At 42.6% G+C, this 20,400-nt stretch overlaps 1 protein-coding gene across 1 annotated transcript in view; it reads right to left on the bottom strand.

The window, feature by feature from the left end:
* Positions 1-20,400, bottom strand: part of LOC128716330 (sodium/potassium/calcium exchanger Nckx30C) — a 61,545-nt gene that overhangs the window by 1,493 nt on the left and 39,652 nt on the right. The window contains exons 3-4 of the mRNA XM_053811249.1: positions 10,525-10,732; positions 4,478-4,674 (exon numbers count right to left, since the gene is read on the bottom strand). Of these exons, the coding sequence (XP_053667224.1) occupies positions 4,478-4,674; positions 10,525-10,732 (405 nt within the window). The remainder of the gene's footprint in view (positions 1-4,477; positions 4,675-10,524; positions 10,733-20,400) is intronic.

The raw sequence follows: 20,400 nt of genomic DNA, 5'->3' as shown, positions 1-20,400 counted from the left end.
AGAGAGGAAATTAGCGTATGAACTGGCTTTTTTTTTGTACTGATCTTCCCAATCGCTATCTTTACCATTGTTTCATTGGGTATGTTTTTAATGTAGCAGAGAGCTAATTGAGTAAGTCTTACAGTAATGTTTATGGGCTCTGCTCACGTCACGACTGGCTGACACAAACAACTTCCACGGTTGAACGTCCTCATTCCAGAGCAGAAAATGGGTTAATGGATTTATTTCATGCCCACGTGATTTTACTACCATCAGCTTTTTTTCTCTCTTTCGCTCTCTCTTGCTATTCGTTCATCCTTAAAAGCTTCCCAAGGGATGAAAATAGTAGCTACCGAATACCGTGTTTCTTCTGGGGACTCCACGCTTCTGGGTAGTGATTATTATTCATCCGCCAGGGTTCATTTACCTTCTCAGCTCAGTTAACCGACACCAAACAGTGCGTTCGGGTGATACTAAAACGGGATAAGGCTGATCCTTAATGGTTTCCTTTTCCTACACACGTTGTTCATGTGTATTGACCGATTTTCTCCATACTTTCACATTGTGCTTACATTCAAAAATAGCAAATTGCCATCAATTATCGACACTCAACACACTGTGTCGCATGCCAGAAGTGTCCACCATCTCTGTCCCTCCACGGTACCGTTGCTGTAAATAAATTCGTCAAGAGCCGCACATCTTTACCGATCGATGGGAAACAGTGAGGTCGTGTTTCACCCGAATCTTGTGTACTGGTTTCGCCAAACATTTGCTTATGCTTATCGTGCGCACTATCGCTCGCAAGGACACTTAGCGTTTCGTGGAAAAAAAGGAAATTTCTTCGTACGCCCCTTTCGAAAGCGCATTACATTTGTTTCCCAAATCGACCCCATAGATAGGAGAACAGATCGTGTTTCCGGGGTTTTTTTTTCGTGAAGTCTATTTACAAGAACTCATGGCCCCGTGCGTCAACCTTCCTTAACGTTTACGATCGGCATTGTTTTTTCTCTCTCGATAAGGAAATACTGATACGTACGGTGCGGGTGTGTTGCGAGTGGTTGACTGTAGCAAATAACAGCCCTCTTTGTGCTGACGTTTGCTGATTCACTGTTTAAGGTTTGTTAAATTGGGAGGAGTCAAAAAAAGGACCCGAATCAGATAGCAGCTAAGCAAGTATGGAACAGTGGACGGGCAGCATGGAAGTCATCGTAGCGCGCGCGTGTGTGTAAACGAGTACTATGATGAGAAAATCATATCAATAATCATCCAACATGAAGCTGTATCTAGATAGGAAGTGAAAGCGTTCAACTCATCACCTCGTCCTAACTCCGGCAGTTCCATTGGGTCCTGGCGCGCTTTCGAGCTTTATCGATACGGTTGGTTTGGGACCGGTTTTTGCATAGCAAGAAACCCTAGAATGGAATTTGCATATCTCTCCATTCAAATCTCATCCCAACCCGCCTGCAAACGGTTTTGTGCCGTCAGTTTCGTGGACATCCGACACTCGATTAGCAGATTTTTGGCGAGTGGATACTCAGTGACTTGCTCGTACCAAGCACGTACATATGATGATGGAAATTTCAAAGATAACAAGCGGCCAATGCTTTTTTGAATCCCTTGTGCTTGAAAAAAAGATAACTGAAAAGGATTTTCCTGCTGGCGAGGAAGATACGGTACATCCTCACAAACAAATGGAACCCTACAAACACGTGCAAACAGAGAGAGAGAGAGAGAGAGAGAGCGCGAGAGAGAGAGGGAGGGAGAGAGAGAGAGAGAGTCGCTATATGTCTTCCCGTGCAAGAAGGAAACCTCATCGCATTGTGTTTGCGTTAGACAAATGATTCGGCCAAACGGTACCATTCGGGTTTTTGAAAGTATTTGCAAAAGCAAGACAGCACCGAGCTGTGTGGCAACCAGCGCCAAAATGAACTACTGGACTGGTTGGAGAGCTTTGCTGCAGGTTGGCCGATTGCCAAAGTGAACATTGTGCACCCGGTTGATTCATGCTCTGTTGATGGTTCGAATGGGTAAAGTTGTCTCAAAATCAATTTACGGAAACGATTTGCCGCTGTGACCATCACAGACACTTGAAAGTAAATATCTTATAACGTTCGTCTGCGAATTGTTGACGGATGAGGTAGACCTGGCTCTGCTCGTTTCTGCCCGTTTTAAATAATGAAAAAAATCGGTGCCAACAAGAATGATGGCAAGCAAGAACAAGGCAAGAATGTGCCATTGGCAAATGTTTGTCGATCATACTTGCGTGAGCGGAAAGGAGCAGTCAATAATGCATGAACAGTATGGAGTGTTACAAGTGCTATTAGATGTGGTGTTAGAATTTTTTCCTGCTAAACCTTTGCGTACTTTCAGAAAATAAGCTCTGTATTGTGTCTAGCTCAATGGCTCCTAAAAGTATGCAAATAATTGCCATAATTGTATACGTATGTGTACGAGAGATCTTTCTAGAGGGCATCCTTAGTTCTCGTGGGTTATGAAATTCTAAATTCAGCTAAGGAAATTAGTTAATTATGAATAATACTTATTGAAATGGAGCCCTACAAATAATGCATATAAAGACTTCATCAGTTAATCAGAGTTCTTCTGGGTTAAGAAATTCTCATCTAAGGAAATGATTTAGGTATGAATATAACTTATTGAAATGGAGCCCTACAAATAATGCATATAAAGACTTCATCAGTTAAAAATCAGTTTAATCCTTCAAAACATTGAAATTACGAACATCCATTATATAAAATATGATATATACTTCATGCTGATTTTATGATAGCGCCCTCTAACAGTATTACGCTGCACCATCGGTCTAGTAGTTAGTGGTGAAATGTATTGGACAGAAATTATACGTCAATTTACTCTTAGTATATGATTGTCAATCAAGTTATTTATCCTATCGATCGTGCGATTCTACCTCTTCTTGGACACTTGCATGAAAAAGAATAATGCTTACTCTCAACAAAGGAACCAACCCCTTGGATACTCGTATGGCAAAGATGTTAATTGAAAGTGACATTTATATGACAGCAGCGTGACGTGTATGGTGTGAGGTAATGCCGTTATCATACACCATAAGTGCACCGTTACCGTATTTCTTCACTTGAATCTAATTCCATTTTCAATACCGAAGCTGTTTTAGAAACCAATTTTTTCATGTGCCTAGTTTGTTCAGTGCTTTTATTGAAACTTATCGCCGCCGAAGCGGACACCGAACACTATCCATATCATCACCATCATCATCATAATCACCATCACCAGCACGTCCACAAGAAGGCAGCATTTCCTACGAGATCAAAATAAAAAAGGTCCACCCGCAGATCATGCAAGTTTTGCCAATCGATCGAACCGGCGCTTGTGCAAACATTTATTCAAAACTAGACACAGTTTATCCATCTTTCGCGCATAAAATATTTCCATTCCCCAGCCTAAAGGCCCACCCGTTAGGTACGGGCATTTTGCAAAATGGTAAATGGCAAAAATGCGTTTCAATTTCCATGTGCTCACGTTTGCAGCAAAACGCTACATGCAATATTCATCAGAAAAGCCCGTCCGGTAGTCGTACGACGTACGGGCAACAGTTGCTTGCGATTCGGTGAGAACTCGTCCGCGTTTGGAGGTTTTGCATTCGGTTCGTTGCAAAATGGAAACCAGCGCACACAGCCACACACACACAAACCAACTGCCGGCAAGAGTCGTCAGATAGTTGTCAATCAAAACCAGCTCATTCCGATGGGCAACGGGCCAACTGGATGGAAGAAGTGCCCCATAAAAAAGGTCCTCGTTTTGCTTGGGCATGAGCAAAGCGAACCGTTCCGGTCTTTAGTCGTCTTCGCCGCAGTTTCTGCGGTTTGTGCTCGTGCTGCTATAAATAGACGGCATTCCGGTCGGTCCTCGAGCAGTGTTGGCTGGCATGTTCACTGACCAGCGCGGACGGCAAGTACCCGACCGGCACAGGAATGTTGCATTCCCTCGGTTGAAAGAGGGTTGAAATTGAAATTGGCCTCCGGACTAATCGAGTTCCAGTTCCAACAGTGCGGGACTCGCTTGCGTTTCGTTCTTGGTCAGTTTCCTGGCCGTGTTGAGACAGCATGAATACCAACCGGCGAGCGACTGACGTTTTGTCGTTGGACATGGACATGTTGCCAGTCCCTCACCCGGTTAGGGGATAGGATTATGCTCTTTTGTTTGTATCTACCTGGAAGGCAAACCGACTTCCATGGAAGGCCGATCACCGTAAAGGATGATGGTTTGGAAAATTGGAACGAACGGGTAACGTTTCCTCATGAAACGTACGCTTTCAATTCCGGGTTGGCAATGGATCTACTCTACAGCGACGATATGAGATTGCTGATTGGTTGTTAATCGTTTATAAATTGTGAGATTTACAGTGGGAATCGTTCAAACGCTGTCTTTCGACAACGGTCCAGAGCAAAGCTAAAGCACTGCAATTGCACCAATCACATACCCCTCGACCCTGGCTACTTACCGAATCAATTGTTGTATCTATATTTCCATTTGGACGATCGCTAGCTAAGGTGGTTTCTTTTAGATTAATTTTAACATGGTTCGCCGCGGACGAGGTCGCTGCGCCCCGTTGCGGCTTGGTGGCGTCCAGCAGCACCTTCAGCGATGCGATCGCGTGCAGCTGAGTCGCCTTTTCATCGACTTTACCTGGAACGGGATCTTTTATTATGTTATTACGTAATGTTAGTATGGAATTTGCCAATTATGGATTAAATGCTGGAACAAATTTTGACATGGCACGGTAGGCTGATCGGTTTGCTGGCACGGTACAACGTTTGTGGTAGAGTTATAAATACGGAGAGCGACAGTGAAAGAGAGACAGAGAGAAAGAAGAAAAGAGAGGGAGAAACAAAACAAACAGAACAAACAAACAATAGTGAACGGAGTACACGGGCGAGAGCGAAACAGAGAAACACAACACAGACACAGACACAGTCCGACAGCCCATATTTCGCCATGTCCTGTTATTCTTTACACGCTAAACATTAAACAACAAGTATTCGCTAGTAGGCATTGGCTGCAGCTGCACAGGTAGTGTGTAAGTCTAACATTGACGTGTTTTAATGGTTCAACATGTAACAATTTCAACAGTAAACGCACATACACGCAACGATAACATTGAATGGAAGGTTTCTGTGGCAGAATGGTTTTGCCTGTAACGCGTTCGACTAATTCAACAGTACAACTTTTATGATGATACAAACCGACAACATCATTTATGCGTTTGCTTCTATTATGTACAGCTTTCATACATGCGAATTTTAGATGGATGATTTGACCTTCTCCAGTACCGGAAAGTGAAGCAATAAAATTAAAATGAAATTAAACAAACCATAGAAAGCATACATACGGGCGCATAAATGTGACAGCACAACAAATTAGTACCAAGTTTTAAAGCACTCAAATATGTCATTATTAGTTTTCCCAGTGGCTTGTTAAATCATAATTTTCACCACCACCTCAATATCCCCAAATTTTGCCCCAGGATAAACTTTTCGTCCACCATTTTGTGCTCTAGAAACACACTATACACGCGTTGCATCCACATATTCTAGAGTTTTGGCTCGGAATGCAATTAGTGTAGCGTTAGAGCGAGAGAGAAAGAGAGAGAGAAAAGTTTTCCCGACGCAAATTACCCATTATGCGCGAACTGTAACGTCACTATTTCTGACTTAATGTGGACACTGGAACAGATTTTTTTTCTTCATCATCCGGTCACCTAGTGGAGTTTTCGGGAACGGTAAAGTTTACCAACGGAAGCACACAAAACAATGGACCCCGTGCCCCGAACCCATCGTCCTATGAGAAGAGCATCATTAGAATTTTCCCTCCGTGTGTGTGTGTGTGTGAGTGTGGGCAAAATGGTGGCGTCCGAACGATGCTCGAATTCGATATTGCTTCATGCTGACGGGCGGTTTTGATCACGATTCGCCCGAAGATCACGTATCACGCGAGGATGAGGATTGGGGCGTACCGCCAAGTGTGGTTGCTTGGAACAGCTGCATAAATTGAACCATTTATATTCTTGCGAATGAATAAAAGATGGCGTAGTGCTCTGCTGTGGTGGTTTACCAGCAAATTGTTGCACTCGGACCGGGTTCGACCCGGCTCGGGTTGTACGGGGTGTGGCGCGTTGTTTGGTAAATAAAAGATGAATTTATGTCTTATTTTAACATCATCCATCCTTTCCGGTTCTGGTGATTTGTTCGATTGCTCGATGTTTGATGGGTACCTCTTGCCATAGAATTTTCTCGCACGAGTGTTTGGCACGATTTTGCACAATAAATTTGCACTTAATACCTGCACGATATTCTACACCGTATTGCAGCATCTGTTTTAAAGTCGTCTCGTCGCCGGAAAGCTTCACAATTATCCGGCACGTGAAGCGTATGAAATTTAAAATTGTCATCCAAAGCCGTCATCTGTTTCACTGCCCGCCATCGGGCACACGGTCCACGGGTCCTTTACGGCCGAGCAAATGGGTATGACGTGCTTGTGACCACGCGCAAGGAATCCTATCTCTTTACCACTTGTGGCGGGCTGGCGGTTAAGGCACACACAAATGGCGTCTCATAGACGATTGCGATACTGGCAGACAAACCGTTGAATGCTTACACTCATAACCATTACACATTCACGGTGGCCGTACGTAATGGCCCGTGCCCGTACCTTCCCTCCAACCACCCCAACGCTCGGTTAGCACTTATAATGGTACTGTTTACCCTGCTCATTTTTCCTTCTTCTGGTGTGTGTTGCGTGTCGGTGGTATGTGTACGGTTTGTGTGCAGTTGCAGTTTTGCACCAGCCGAATGTGCCCGAGCAGCGTCAGTCGTTGCACGTCCGGAAGCTTTAGAAGGGTTGAGTTGTTGCTTGTGTGATTATTTTAAGTATTTTATGCAATGTTTCCTTCCGTTTTCTGGGAAATGGTTTGATGTTGATCTGGTTTCGGCTGTGGTTTGAATGTTTGCAGGAAGAAGCTGCTTTCTTTTCGAGCTGTGCTCGTTTGTATTTAGTATTTTCCATTTTATGAACTTACTACTTTATAGTTTTAGCTTTATTTTTTTACAAATCATTCGGAAAATCCTTTGTCTCCAGTTTATGTATTTATTTAAAAGGTTTTGAATAGCCTTTTTTTTAAATATATTTTTAACTTGTTTACATTTCAAACCACATCATCAACAGCAAAATGTGGGCCAATAAAAATCAAATTAACACCAGCTTTTCTATTATGGTAACTATAGCCTCCACTTACGAACCATTTCGTGCCGAATATCGTCAAGTGGCAAATTTTTCGTAACGAATATTAAGCGGTCGTTGAGTTGAGCAACAGAAAAAAAGGAGAACAAATAACTGTCCCGAGGTCAATCAGGACAGAGGAAAAGGATTGTTTGCTACAGATAAATGAGACAAACTGTGAAGAAGAGGAAAAGATTTACAAAAAAAAAAACGCAAGCTACCCACAGCGATCACCATCGAGGACCGTTTGCGGACCCGCCAGACAGTGGTAGAATCGGGAAAAATACCCCGGTGCGCAAAAGATTAATTGTTGGTTGACATGGAAGCTATTGAATTTTTTATTGCAAAGACTAAGGGAGTAAAGGGCTGATAGGTGTTGGCCGGGACAGTGAGGCTTAAACGCATGGCAATGAAAAGGAAAAGGACACCTCGAACTAACGACCGGGGATGACTTGCAGCCCACTTTCAGCTACCTTGAATCGGACGGTTTGGCGTAATGTTCGGCACGTGCACACTAACACATAGCTAGCATGCCGCAAAATTAATCCAAGCCTATGTGTATATGTCTGTGGGTGTGTATGTAGGCGTGGGAGTTGAGGAAATATAGATTAATGACACGAAATATCAATTATCTTTTGCATACATTTCCCCCATTTTGATCGCAATATTCCCCCCACACCTTCCAATGTGTCGATCGTATTGGTAACTTTAATTTCCATCAAACATTCAAAGGTCACCAATCGGACGAAGAAAAACAAATGAATGTAGACCCACCCACCCTCTGGACACCCATAAATGAACAGATTTATTTTGCAGGCAAACCCATCGAAATGAATCAGTAAAAGCAGCGGATTGAAACTCATAAAAGTATGGCGACAGTATGGGTTGTAATTAGCAGTTTGCTTCGGAACGTTCACACAGTGTGTAACATAATAACATGGCCTTTCTTTTTATAGCATTTTTTCACATGTTCTCGAATTGATTCATTTAATATAGTTTTTATTGTTTTAAATTCCATTATCCGTTTTTTTTAATCTGCGATTTATAATGAAATTATTTTGTTCAAACATAAAAACTATTTTAAGACACCCCGAATAATGATAATATGTCTTTACAACTATTCCGTATTGAGCTTATTAGAATTGAAAATACTTATTCGTGTGATTCTATTTAGGGTATTTGTTTTTGGTTATATCTTTTCATTGGCTTTAGAATCTTTGTTAATTATTAAGTGGTTTTTTATTGTTAAATATTCAATGTATGAAAAATACTTTAAAATTATATTTTGATATCTTTAAAATACGTTAGTTATGTATCTCATTTATCTTTTTTCTTATTAAAATTAAACCTACTAGTAAACTATTTTAGATTTATATGATTTACATGAACATATATATGATATTTTATGATTTACATGAACATGATTTTAGTACACCATACTTAGTATATCAATAAAATAATAAAAGCCAAAATGATAAAAATTAAATTAAATATATGTATGTTCATAATTGAGGGCACAATAAAAGACACAGAGCATCGCCATCTCCACACGCGACTACTAAAAACACCTTCCAACAGAACAATGAACGCGAATTATAAACAGGTGTTGAAGGTCAAATCATCTTTCCAAGCCAAGGCAAAGCCAAAGGAACTGGAAACGAATGGAGCAGTCCGATATAGAATTAACTGTTCTCCTTGCTAGCGACACCAGCAGAGACCCTCGGACCCGATCGGCGATTGCGACCTGTTCCTGTTGTTGGACTGCGGTCTGTTTTCTGTAACCGTTTGTGTGTGCTGCTTCACTCTCTTGCTCTCGCTAGTTGCTTGTTTGTGTGTTATTTTAGTTAAGTTAGATCAACTGTTTCGTTTTTTTATTACTTTTCTCACTACTGTTTCGGTTCCTCTTTTACGCTCAAGTATAAAACCATATTTCATTCGCTATGCCAATCGAAATGATTAACGACACACTACGTCTAACAATCAACGCAAACCGCAACGCAACTTTCTACTCCATTTAATCATAAATGGCAAACATATTAATCTTCAAATGTACTTAAACTATGACCTACGATGGTTGTCCGCTCACGGGGGATTCTTTGAGAGAGGCCCGCCCCCTTTTGTGTGATTGCATGTGCAACCCCATCCATCCCCGTAAGCGCAGAACCATCCACAGAACATATTTATATGGGGAGCACGCGAAGCAGACGTTAGGCGAACTGAGGTTGGGCGAATATTTTTCGTTGGCCCATGGACTTGACGCTCATTTGGGGGGGAAAAGGGAAGAGAAGAGTGGAAAAAAGCGAGTGAAAGGGAGAAGAAGACAGATCGCCGACGTATGCTTCGTTGCTTCGGTCAGTGAGTAGGGCCATATGAGGTGAATGTGGATGGAATGGTGTGTATGTGTTCCTTTTTTTATCCATTTTCGTGCTGTATGATGTATGTTAATGTATGACGAGAAGATTATTAATGATTTTACCAAAACGTGTAATGAAAATGATTCGTAAACGTAATGTCACTTGCTGACGCGGAGTTAATTCAAACCAAAAAAAGGGTAATGTAGGAAAGTCACGACGACGCCAAAAAAAAGAAATGGAAAAGCGCTTACATAAAAGCGTTACATATTGCAGAAACGGACGAAAAACAGAAATGGCACATAGAAGAGCAGGATGAGGATAAATCATTAACTCAAGCCCATAAACGATGCGATAGAAGGTAATATCGTGCACTTAAACATACTTCTGTACGTGTGTATAAACTTTTGTTTATGCAACAAAGAAAAGTACAACATAATACATAAAGCGTCAGTTGGATGGTTTCCAGCAAGGACCAACAAAAAATACAGAAAAAAAAGAAATACAAATTAAACCATTTGCAACACTGGCTAACACTCATCTTCTCGTCATGATTGTTTGTTGTAACGCCAATATGTAACGTGTGACACAGCCAAAACAAAACAAACCTAATCAAACATATGCAACATTCTAGCGTATAAGTTACAGCGTGTGTTTGTGTGTTTGCATGTTTCGCCTTTGTACAGAACGTGGATCATTTACGATCCGGGTTTTGTTTTTTAGCTTTGCGGTGTATTCATTTACATTTGGATGGATAACAATGATGACCTTGCTGATTGTGGGAGAATGGGAAAAAGGTTAGTGGTAAATTTGTTTCGTTATTTTGCTGCTTATATGTTTATGTGTTCGTGATGCGGATGATGTGAGTGATGGGATGATGAGAAAGCGAACGTATATCCGTACAGGAGCGCATAGCACTTACCATCGTGCAGCGGATCGATCGTGTGGATCATCAGCTGCAGCAGCCCGTGTCGGAATTTGGCCCCGGTTGCGGTAGGATTCTGGTGGATCGGCACGCTACCACTGCTCGATCCCGGTGGTCCCGATCGGCTTTCCGAGGCCGCCCGGGACGTAACCGAACCGCCCGGCTGCGTGGCCATCGATGTTTCCGACGAGTTGGCGGCATTACCCTGCGGCACGATGCAGCGTAGATGGAACGAGAAAAGAAACACCATTAGCATTCAGGTACGGACAGAGGCCGGATGAGCAAACTCGCACTATCCGCCGAAACGTGTGGGCCAATCGGTTGTGAGTAGGGTGGATGAAAAGAGGTGGTGAATATGAGCATTATTTCATTATTGAATGTGATGTATAAATTTTGAATTTCAATTTTAAAATACTTTCACTGAGCTTAATAATATATATATAAATGCAGTAAAGCGTTAAAGCGGTTGAACAAACACATTACGGATGTAATGAGAACAAAGAGAATCGTTAATGGAACACAAAACAAGAAATAAGAGAATAGCTATCGACAAACGAAACACGATCGAAACGGAACCTCTAACAGTAGGGTGAATAATATAGTGCATTCCAAACGTATCAATATTGCTTCGATTTTTTGGAGAGATTTTAAATTTATATATTTTTTTACATAGAATGGATAAAAAAGGTAAAATTTAAATAGTTTAATCCATTTTTGTCAAGCGAATTGCATTATTATATGAGTAAGTGTAAAAATGGTATTTTGTATTTAATGTTTATAAATTTAGTTCAGAAAAAAAACACTATCATTTTAAGGATCCAGAACGTTTCCGATAGAAAATTGAGCCTAAATGTATGCAATAACAATTTATTTTCAGTTTATGTGACGTTTACATTCGGATAAACCCTGAAGGCGGACAATTTATCCAAATAACAATTAAGAAAAAACACATTTCCACGATGTTAGTGGATGTTTGGAGTTGCTATCATTTTGATAATACTCCTTTCATACAAATAAGTTTTTAGTGATGTGATTTTCGAGTAGATGATTTTTGGAACTATATTTATACTTTTCCAACAATTGCATACTTTCAGGCGTGTCAGGCCTCCAATTCAGTTCTAAGTGCTGCGTTGTTAAATCATTTTTCTTTTTTATGTTGTTTCATAATCAAACGAGTCGTTTTATACTCGCACTAAAAAACCCATATGCAGTTAAAATAACATCTTCAAAGCATATTAACGATCATTTGTTTCTTATCGCTTCTTGATGTACGTTGATGATATGTCGCACACTTCCCTCCAGTGATGGAAGTCAAAATGTACCCTTAACAACAACACTCCAACAACGACGCCATTGCCCGTGTTTGCTTTAGCGCTCGCTTCGTACGGATAAATATTAACAAATCATTTCGCTCCCATTTGCCACCCATACCCAATCGGTCAATCAGATCGTGGCTGTGCTGCTGCTTGCCAATTGTACAGTGTGTATCGACGGTTCGGGTTCGTCGTTTATCAATTTTCTCTACGAGTTTTTATGACAATCTGCCAGTGGGGCTGCGTGTCGAGTGGAATTACACGTTTCACATTAGAGTCACCGTAATCCGGACAGTGTGTAAGCACCACTGGAGTCGATGTATCGGGCAGCTTATTTGTCCACAATCATTTGCAGGTTGGTATCGGTTTACATGCTGTGAAGCTTTGTCGGAAAATACGTTTTTTATGGGCGCCCATTTTCGACAACCTTCGGTCTATAGCGCTAAGCAAATGCAGTTGGAATTTAACAAAAAAAAAAAATCTTGAAAGGGAAGTTAATTTATCATCAGTATTTATGTGTGAGCTTTTCTTTATCGATTTCTTCAGATTTGAATTACTCATTCTTGTGCGGCTATAGCTTGCTGTGCCCGCTCGGGCACATTAAGCGGGCGAACATAATTTATATCGATCATTATTTTTACAAGCACCCCAAGCACGAGTTTGCGATCGTTGGTCAATCATTCACCAGCAGCCAGCGGCTCTTGTTAACACAATTTCACAGCATTTCAAACCATTACTTCAGCTTAGCTTCAACAGCAAAACGGTAGCCACGGTAATTGGATGCGGAATATTGATGGAGCCCGTCACGCTGTCAGATTGTCTTATTAATTAACGCGGATAAAATTTGCGCTCTGGATGTGTTTTTTTTTTGTATGGAAAATAAAATAAAGTTTTTGAGTGCTTCAAACCAACCGAAAACTAAATGGCCACGGTACGTTTGGTGTACGCGTGCTGCATGCTTCAAAAATTCAAAATCATCCATTCCGCAACAACTCTGTTTGTTTGTAAACGCGTGAATCAAGCGCAGACAAATACACGACAGCACCGGAATCATCGTACCGTGTGGTACGGGTCTCGTTAAAACTTCCTCCCCAAGGGAGGGGAGAAAAGAAATGTGTACCAAAATCGGTGAAAATAAACAATAAATCAGCGGTGCTCCAACGGTGTTGGGTGAACGTGTGGCACAAGTGGACGCGAGTATTGTTATTTGCGGTACTAATTAAGCCACCTGCTCAGCACGTTGCGAAAAACTGGCGCTCTTCTGGACGAATATCCCCCAGTAAGTATGGGCTGGATGGGGTGGATGACCACTTGGTAATGTTGGTGTGCTCTGTGTAGGGAGCTTGGGAAGTACGTGTTTTAGATTTCCAGTTGGTAAAAGTTTTCATTCGCTTCATCATTCCACCGATGTGGTTGGGGATTGGGTAGATGAAACGAATTGATACAACATCTCAAAACACCGTCCAAGACTTTTCCGTAATCCGTTGAAGCTACGTCACGCAGACCGGGCTGCACACAGCGTCACAGCTGTGCAATGGCAAATGGCTTCGGGGGAGGGGAGAAAAAATGGCTTCCATCGAGTTGCTTGCCAAGGATTTTGAATGTACCCTTAGAAAATGGAGTAAACCTCCCTCCTGTTCCGTTGGTACTTGGGTCTGTCTTGTAGTGACAAACTTTCCGGGATTCACCGCATGCCGGGACTCGGTGTTTGGGACAAATTAAATGGGCCAGCATTAAAAGTTTGACATAAAATTATGGAGATTTATTATGAGGCCCGCTTTCTCGCACAATCATTGTTCCGCTGGGACCGGTATGGTGGTTGGTGCTTGCTTTTGTAAGAACGTTACCTTAGATGGTGGATAGGAGATACTGGAATGACTATTCCTCCTAGGTTCGTTCGTTGCTTTGTGTGGTGTTTTAAGGAACTTGCTTCACCGACCACTTCCACTATTCTCTCCACACACCTCTGATTATTTCAATCAGAAGAAAGTGCCGCATTCTACCCCGAAAACACTAACCAACTTAATCGAACCGGCTTAATACCAGAGTGTCACTGGGGAGGATTTAAGTGGTCTTCTTCACCGAAACTTAGAGAGCGTGGGGAAAATTGCTTCCTCTTCCGGTGAAATCGTCGATCGCCACCGGGCCAACCATTTCACGCAACACCACCACCCGGGGTGACATAATTTCGCAATCACGAATTAAAGCCCACCGGCGCCGGGAAGGCAAATAAATCGCTTCTGTGCGTGGACTGTGCGAGAACAGTCCCACGAGAGAAGGAAAAGAACGAATGTGAGAGAGTGAAAAGAACAACACAAGCGCACATGAACGACGCTACACGCGTGTAAATTGACCAAGGGCAAGCCAAAAAATTGATGAATCACATGAACACATCCACATTATGTCACGTTTTAAGAGCATCATTTCGTGTACACTTCGTGTGCTGACCGTAGTAGAATTCAAAGCGCTGATCTTCAAATACACATACCTCGCTGCGAGTTGAAGATTGCGTGCCGAAACGTAGCTGGCTGCGTTTGGTGGTGGTGTCGTGGGCACAATTTAAACTCATGACTCGAGATTGGCAGATAAAAAGTGAAACATTTGTGGCATTACTACCAACATTGCCGTTTGTTATGATGAAGCTTAATTGAGCACGCACGCAACTTTGGACTGCTTTTGGTATGTTTGGAGGCAAATCGTACAATGGTTATGTGTTCTATTCAAGGTTGAAATGTAGTACTGATATATCTGCGGCTTGTAATAATGATGTTCAATTTAGATTTCAACACTTTGGGTACATGTTATCCTTCTGCAGGAGACCTCTGCAGAACTGGCGGTCTAGCGCCGTTTGCTGGCCTTTCTGAGAGGATGCAACAACAACTTCACTCCACCTCGATTGTAGCTTACTACGCCTTAGCCATCATTCACATCATCATGCATCGAACGATCTAAAAAGTTTTTACATTGTAGGTTGATCGGTGTCATTCTAATGACATGATCATAAATATAATGACATGATGAGATGCTGGCGATTATAATTCGATTTACGATGGTGAGTTCGTTATGCAACTGCAACTGTATTAATATACATCCCGAGACTTTTGGAAAGAGCCTCAAACTAATGATGTCTAAGTCTTCAGGATCTGGATTACGGAAGTTGGAACGCATCATTGCATATGTTATGGCGTTTTGGGGAGCTTTCAATATGTGCCCAATATTTAAACCATATTCATTCATCTGTTGTGTATCTTTAAAATGAATTTCACTACACCTCATTTGTTGCTCTTGAGGTTCAATTTCAACACGTACCGTTCGTGCCTTGGCCAGCTTCCAATCGGTCGCCATCTGGCATGCGGTTACGTACGACACCCAAACGCCCGGTGTGCATGTGATGAAGATGAGTGGCTCATAAAACGGCTGATGATGATCGGCGATTCGATTATGATGTTGGCAGGTGCAGCACGGGACCGTAGCGTAGCCCCTTCAACTGCCCATTCGGGTCGTGCATAGCTGATGGTCGGAACCCAATCCACACCCGCCATTCAGTACAAGCGTGGCATCGAAATCAAAGCCACTAGCAAACTGAAGCACATTCGCACATTTGCCTTTGCGTACGATTCCCAATTTGTGAAGGTTCTTTTTTCCTGCCCTCGCGCTGTCAGGGTACATCAAAAACCTATTTTTGCCCCGCGGCTCATCGTACCGAAGCTTCCGATAACCCAAAACACCCCTGGAGGATGGAGAATTCCCTTTCTGATGGTGGAAGAAGCAAAACAAAAAAAAAGGCACGGATAAGCTAACGGGCAGAACGGTGTACAGTGAGATGTGGGCTCGTGCTGTCACGCGCAGGCGCACACCATCGCGCGGTGAAGCTTTTCAATGCCGTGGGAAATTAATCGAGCTTTTCGATCTGGTGGGAATTTTCGGTAAACATGGGGTTTGTGTATCTTTTCTTTTTTTTTTGCTTCTTCAACACACACACTGCACGCGGTTGGGTTCACAGCGCTGTTCAGGGTCAAAAGGAAACGAGGAGACATAACGGGCAGGATGTCTTTTTCTTTCAAAGCTTTCTTCTTTATACCGATGGAAAGAGTAAGAGCGAGAGAGAGAGAACGAGAAAGAGAGAGTAAGAAAGAGAGCAGCACTTTGTCTTTTAAGTGGTTGTGTTACGTCTTTACTCTTGCCAGCTTTCCCCACTACGCCAGCTGCATCCACCTACTACAGTGCTAGCTTCTGTCAAGGTGAATCGAAGGAGCTGAGTTTTGGGGGAATGTGGAAGAAAAAAGGAAAAAGAAACCAGCAGAAAACAACTTGTTCTTTTGTACGTGAACACGTCCTGTACGGCAAGGGACAGCACGAGCGAACATATGCTACGAGCAGGCGACGTTCGAGCGAAATCGGAACTGGCAGGTATATAAGGGGAACTGATATTGAAATGATACGTGAATCGAAATTCAAGAAGTAAGGGAAATCATCATCCAAAACCTTAACGTGACCGGGCCGATAGGGGGTAGAATTGTCAATGTTTATCAGAATATTTTATCAGAATGTGTAGCGAGTGAAATTGTTTTCAAACCTATAGTTTTCATCGATTTGTTTGGAGGTTTTCTGTTTCAAAATGAACATTTATAAAAATTTATTTTTCAAACTCTCCCGAATGAACATTCGCCAAGGCCACACAAAAGGAATAGTCCTGAAAGATACATTTCCACCGTAAGGTCATGGCCGCCGGTATCGGTTGCTTTCGATAAATTAGCATCTTTAATTAGCCTTCCTGAGAAATGGTAGAACAAAACCCTCGGGGCTGATCCTTCAACCCGAACGGGGCCCACAAATATCAGTCGTAAACCAGTGCCGCACGTGCGCTATCTCCGCATTCGCTCCGTGGCCACTGGTGGAAAGGAAATCGAACCCGAGCGTTGGGATGAGCACTAACTATCCTGTCCGTTCGCTGGGAGATGTGTGATTGCACTGCAGCGTAGTAGTGAACCGCATCGAAAATAGTATCGAATGGAAAATCAATTATTAATACCGATTGCACTATAGGTCCCGGTCCCGGTCCCGGTGTCGGGCCCCAAACCGATCACCCTTCCGGTTAGATGCGGTACGATCGGATGCACTCCAACCGGTATCGAATCGAACTGAATTTACGCTCTCATTCGTTAATTTGAAATCGAATTAATAAACACGTGATTCACGGAGCTTTGTGGTGAGGCCGGTTCACACCGTGCGGCGAAAGGAAATCAAACGAAACAGTTCAGGGCCGAAAGTGAATAAATTAAGCACATGTGTTTGTTTCGGAGGTGTTTCAACCCGACATGCTTTCTCTCTCTCTCTCTAGCTGACGTCCTTTGGTGGGTTTGGATGATGTTCCTGTCGGTATCTTTGTGTGTGTGTGTGTCTCTCTCTCTGTCTCTCTTTCCATCACTGCATGCACATATGTTTCGCATTTCATTAGTAAGTAATTGTACATCAACGGGTCCAGTGTACAGCCACACTGGGCCCCCGTATAAATTATGCAAATTTATTTATGAAATTTCTATTCCGAACTCCCTTTATCTCCGGACAGGTGAGGCAGGCCGTTTTTAGCGATCCTTTCATACCATCCCCGCATATACACACACACTAGCACACACATTATCTCACGCTCCTTCACCATCTCGGGCCCTCGCCAACACGGCAAACAGGTCAGATATCAAACCCATTAAGGTACACCGTGGGGTTTTACGGATTTTGCGGTGTAAAAGGTAGATACAAATTGAATTTAATCGTGGCTTAAAGATTTCATCACTGATTTCATATTTCACGCCATGTTCTGTCCAGTTTTTTATTCCTGTCGAGGGAAATATGGGGTTTTGCTGTGGCGAGTATCAATGGCCGGTGATTGTGAAAAATCTGTTCCCAACATTCCAACCCAAACCAAAGGGCGGGGTGATTATCCCTCGCTATCAATTAGCACGTGTGCGAGCTACGATTTTTGACCGATTGGAAAATAATATCCGGCCCAAAGCGTCATCACCGGCGGCGTGCGTTTCGCACCATTTTGTCGGCCCTGATTTTCCCACCCGTAGTGAAAAACGATAACCGTTTTCACAGCCGGGTCCCAAACTGGTTGTGCGGCGGGTAGCGTTCCGTTCGGAATTACCCTACGATCATTAATCTTATGCGATTTCAGCACTAATAAAAGTGATTTAACTCCAGTTTTGCATCCCACCAGGGTGCACTTTGTGCGTACGGGGCCAAATCGTTTATGGGAGCATTAAAAATTATGTGAAGATTGGATTGGAACGTTTGTGCAAAATTTAACTCTGGACAATTGAAACGCAAAGTGTGTTGACTTCAGTGTGCGTTAACTTGTTTCTCCTTTTTTGTTCTCCAATAAAAAAAAAACATATCTTTTTCGTACGTTAAAAAATGTATTTAAATTACATTTCAACCGTGCATCAGGACCGTGTGTTACAACGGTTGTCGAGAAATATTTTCCTTTCTGATTCTTGGAAAAGCTTTTCCTCTAACGTTCCACAGCAAAGGTTTCTTCCTGTTTCCATCCTCCATTTTTGCCTTATTTTCTAGTGCTGTTGCTACTACTGCTGCTGCACACGCTAACCTTGAGCATCGCCGGAGCGGAAGAGTGCGAATAAATTTCCCCTTTTCCGCTTATCGCAATCGACATAAATCAAACTGGAAGAAACTTCCCGCGAGCGCCGCGTAGGAGTGTACGGTAACCCTTTTGCCGAACCACAGCGAAAACCCGCAACCGTAACGGGTTAAGTTATGCGTTGTAGCCACGGAGCCGAAAAATATTCCGTACTCCGGGCAGGAAACATACGGTTCGCGCTCGCAGTTCCGCCGGTTTCGGCTTCGGAAAACGGGCAGGAAAAGCGTTAAGTATGGTAGCAATTATCATGGAAATTTATTTTGGTTCGTCGATTCTATTTCAAACCAACCAACCCCGCGTGAGTGCTTTACCTCGCCAGGGATAAGCACTGGATTGTTCGGTGGGCCGTGCCACTAGCTCTTCATCCCGGCGGTGCTCGCTGACGGATCCCATGGATAACAGGCCGCGGATCGCAAACGGTACTGTCGAATGGAAATCAATAAATTATGCCCATCCCACCAAGCGGTACGTACCGGTTGGATGAGATTGTAATTCATGAATTCAATTTATCATCCACGAAAACATTACTTCACCCGCGTTGCCTAGCGCCATGGCCAGGACGAGATAAGAACCCCGGGTGGGTTTGGTGATATGCAAACGGGGGCATATTAGGGAGTTGGGCAATGCAACGAATCACCCCCCAGAGGGAAAGGTTGTGAGGTTATTAATGATTGTCAATAACCGGACGGGGTACCTTCAGAGCACCTAAATCGGAGACGGAAGAGATGATGGTTTTAAACCGATGCTACCATTGTGAGCGTGCGGTGTGGGTGTATGTGTGTTCGGGTAGGTGTTTTGTGCTGTCATTGGTAATTATTACCACGAGCTCTTTATCATGACCCATCTTGGGCTCTGAAGTATGGCTGAATGTCCTAATGGGGTTTGTGTTTTTGCTTGCCTCTTTTCCCAGACAACAATATCATTCGCCTTTCGCTTTTATCCTGAAAGCTTTCTCTAAGCTCGCATGTGGCTTTCGTACCGAACAGTTGGAGAGGGGCCGTTGTATGAAAATCTTGATTGATTGTTTTCATATCCGTCAGAATCCTTTCTTATTCAGAAGAGAGAGAAAAAAAATTATCTGGATATGATAAAAAAGACAACATTCTGGATTGTCATTGCCTCATTATAAGCGTAATAAGACCGGGCTCTTTTGATAAAAACCACGCCCGTTAACGATCGTGTAATGGAAAACCACTTCAAATCTAGTGAATAAATGTTTGAGAAAAGATCTAGATAAAAGTCAAAAATGGTAATGAAGAAGTATAAAAACAAAGATAATATTGATATATTTGCATAGCTAGAACATAAACAAAGAAACGGCTACGTTCTAGAATATATGCTACGATAAGAACGATCAGTAACTGGAAAGTGAACCCATCGATTGTACAAGAAACGTAACAGGACGAATAGAAAAGAAAAACCTAACACACATTCCAACAAACGATGGCTAACGATGTAAAACGCACGGTCAGCAGTTAAACGAACAACCACTATAACTGGCCAAGGAACGTAACACATCCACAAGTCTCACAATGTAAGGTAACGAAATAAAACGGACAAATGTTCGAACGTCAAACGGCAACAGCTAATCGGCTATTGGAGAATGCGTTTACCCCTAAACGTACAGTAATCAATCAAAAACGGGAACAAACGGATTCAATCTATTCGACACATGAGAAAACACGAGAAAACTGACACTAAAGAAAAATGAAACAATGTATAAAATGGCACGTTGCGAGAAGAATATAAATGAAAACTCACTGTTTCTTTTCAGGGTGGTCATTTTGTACTGTGTTCAGCTTATTTTAATGTTAGGCGATAGATTGTTAAGCGAACGGAAAATTTTCGAAAGTAAAATGCAAAATAAATCAACCCGTTTAGTGGCAATGCCAAATTCCAATT

This window comes from Anopheles marshallii, chromosome 3 (genome assembly GCF_943734725.1).
Source record: "Anopheles marshallii chromosome 3, idAnoMarsDA_429_01, whole genome shotgun sequence".
NCBI lineage: Eukaryota > Metazoa > Arthropoda > Insecta > Diptera > Culicidae > Anopheles > Anopheles marshallii.
The sequence above is the reverse complement of the archived record's forward strand: the minus strand, read 5'-3'. Positions and strand labels throughout refer to the sequence as shown.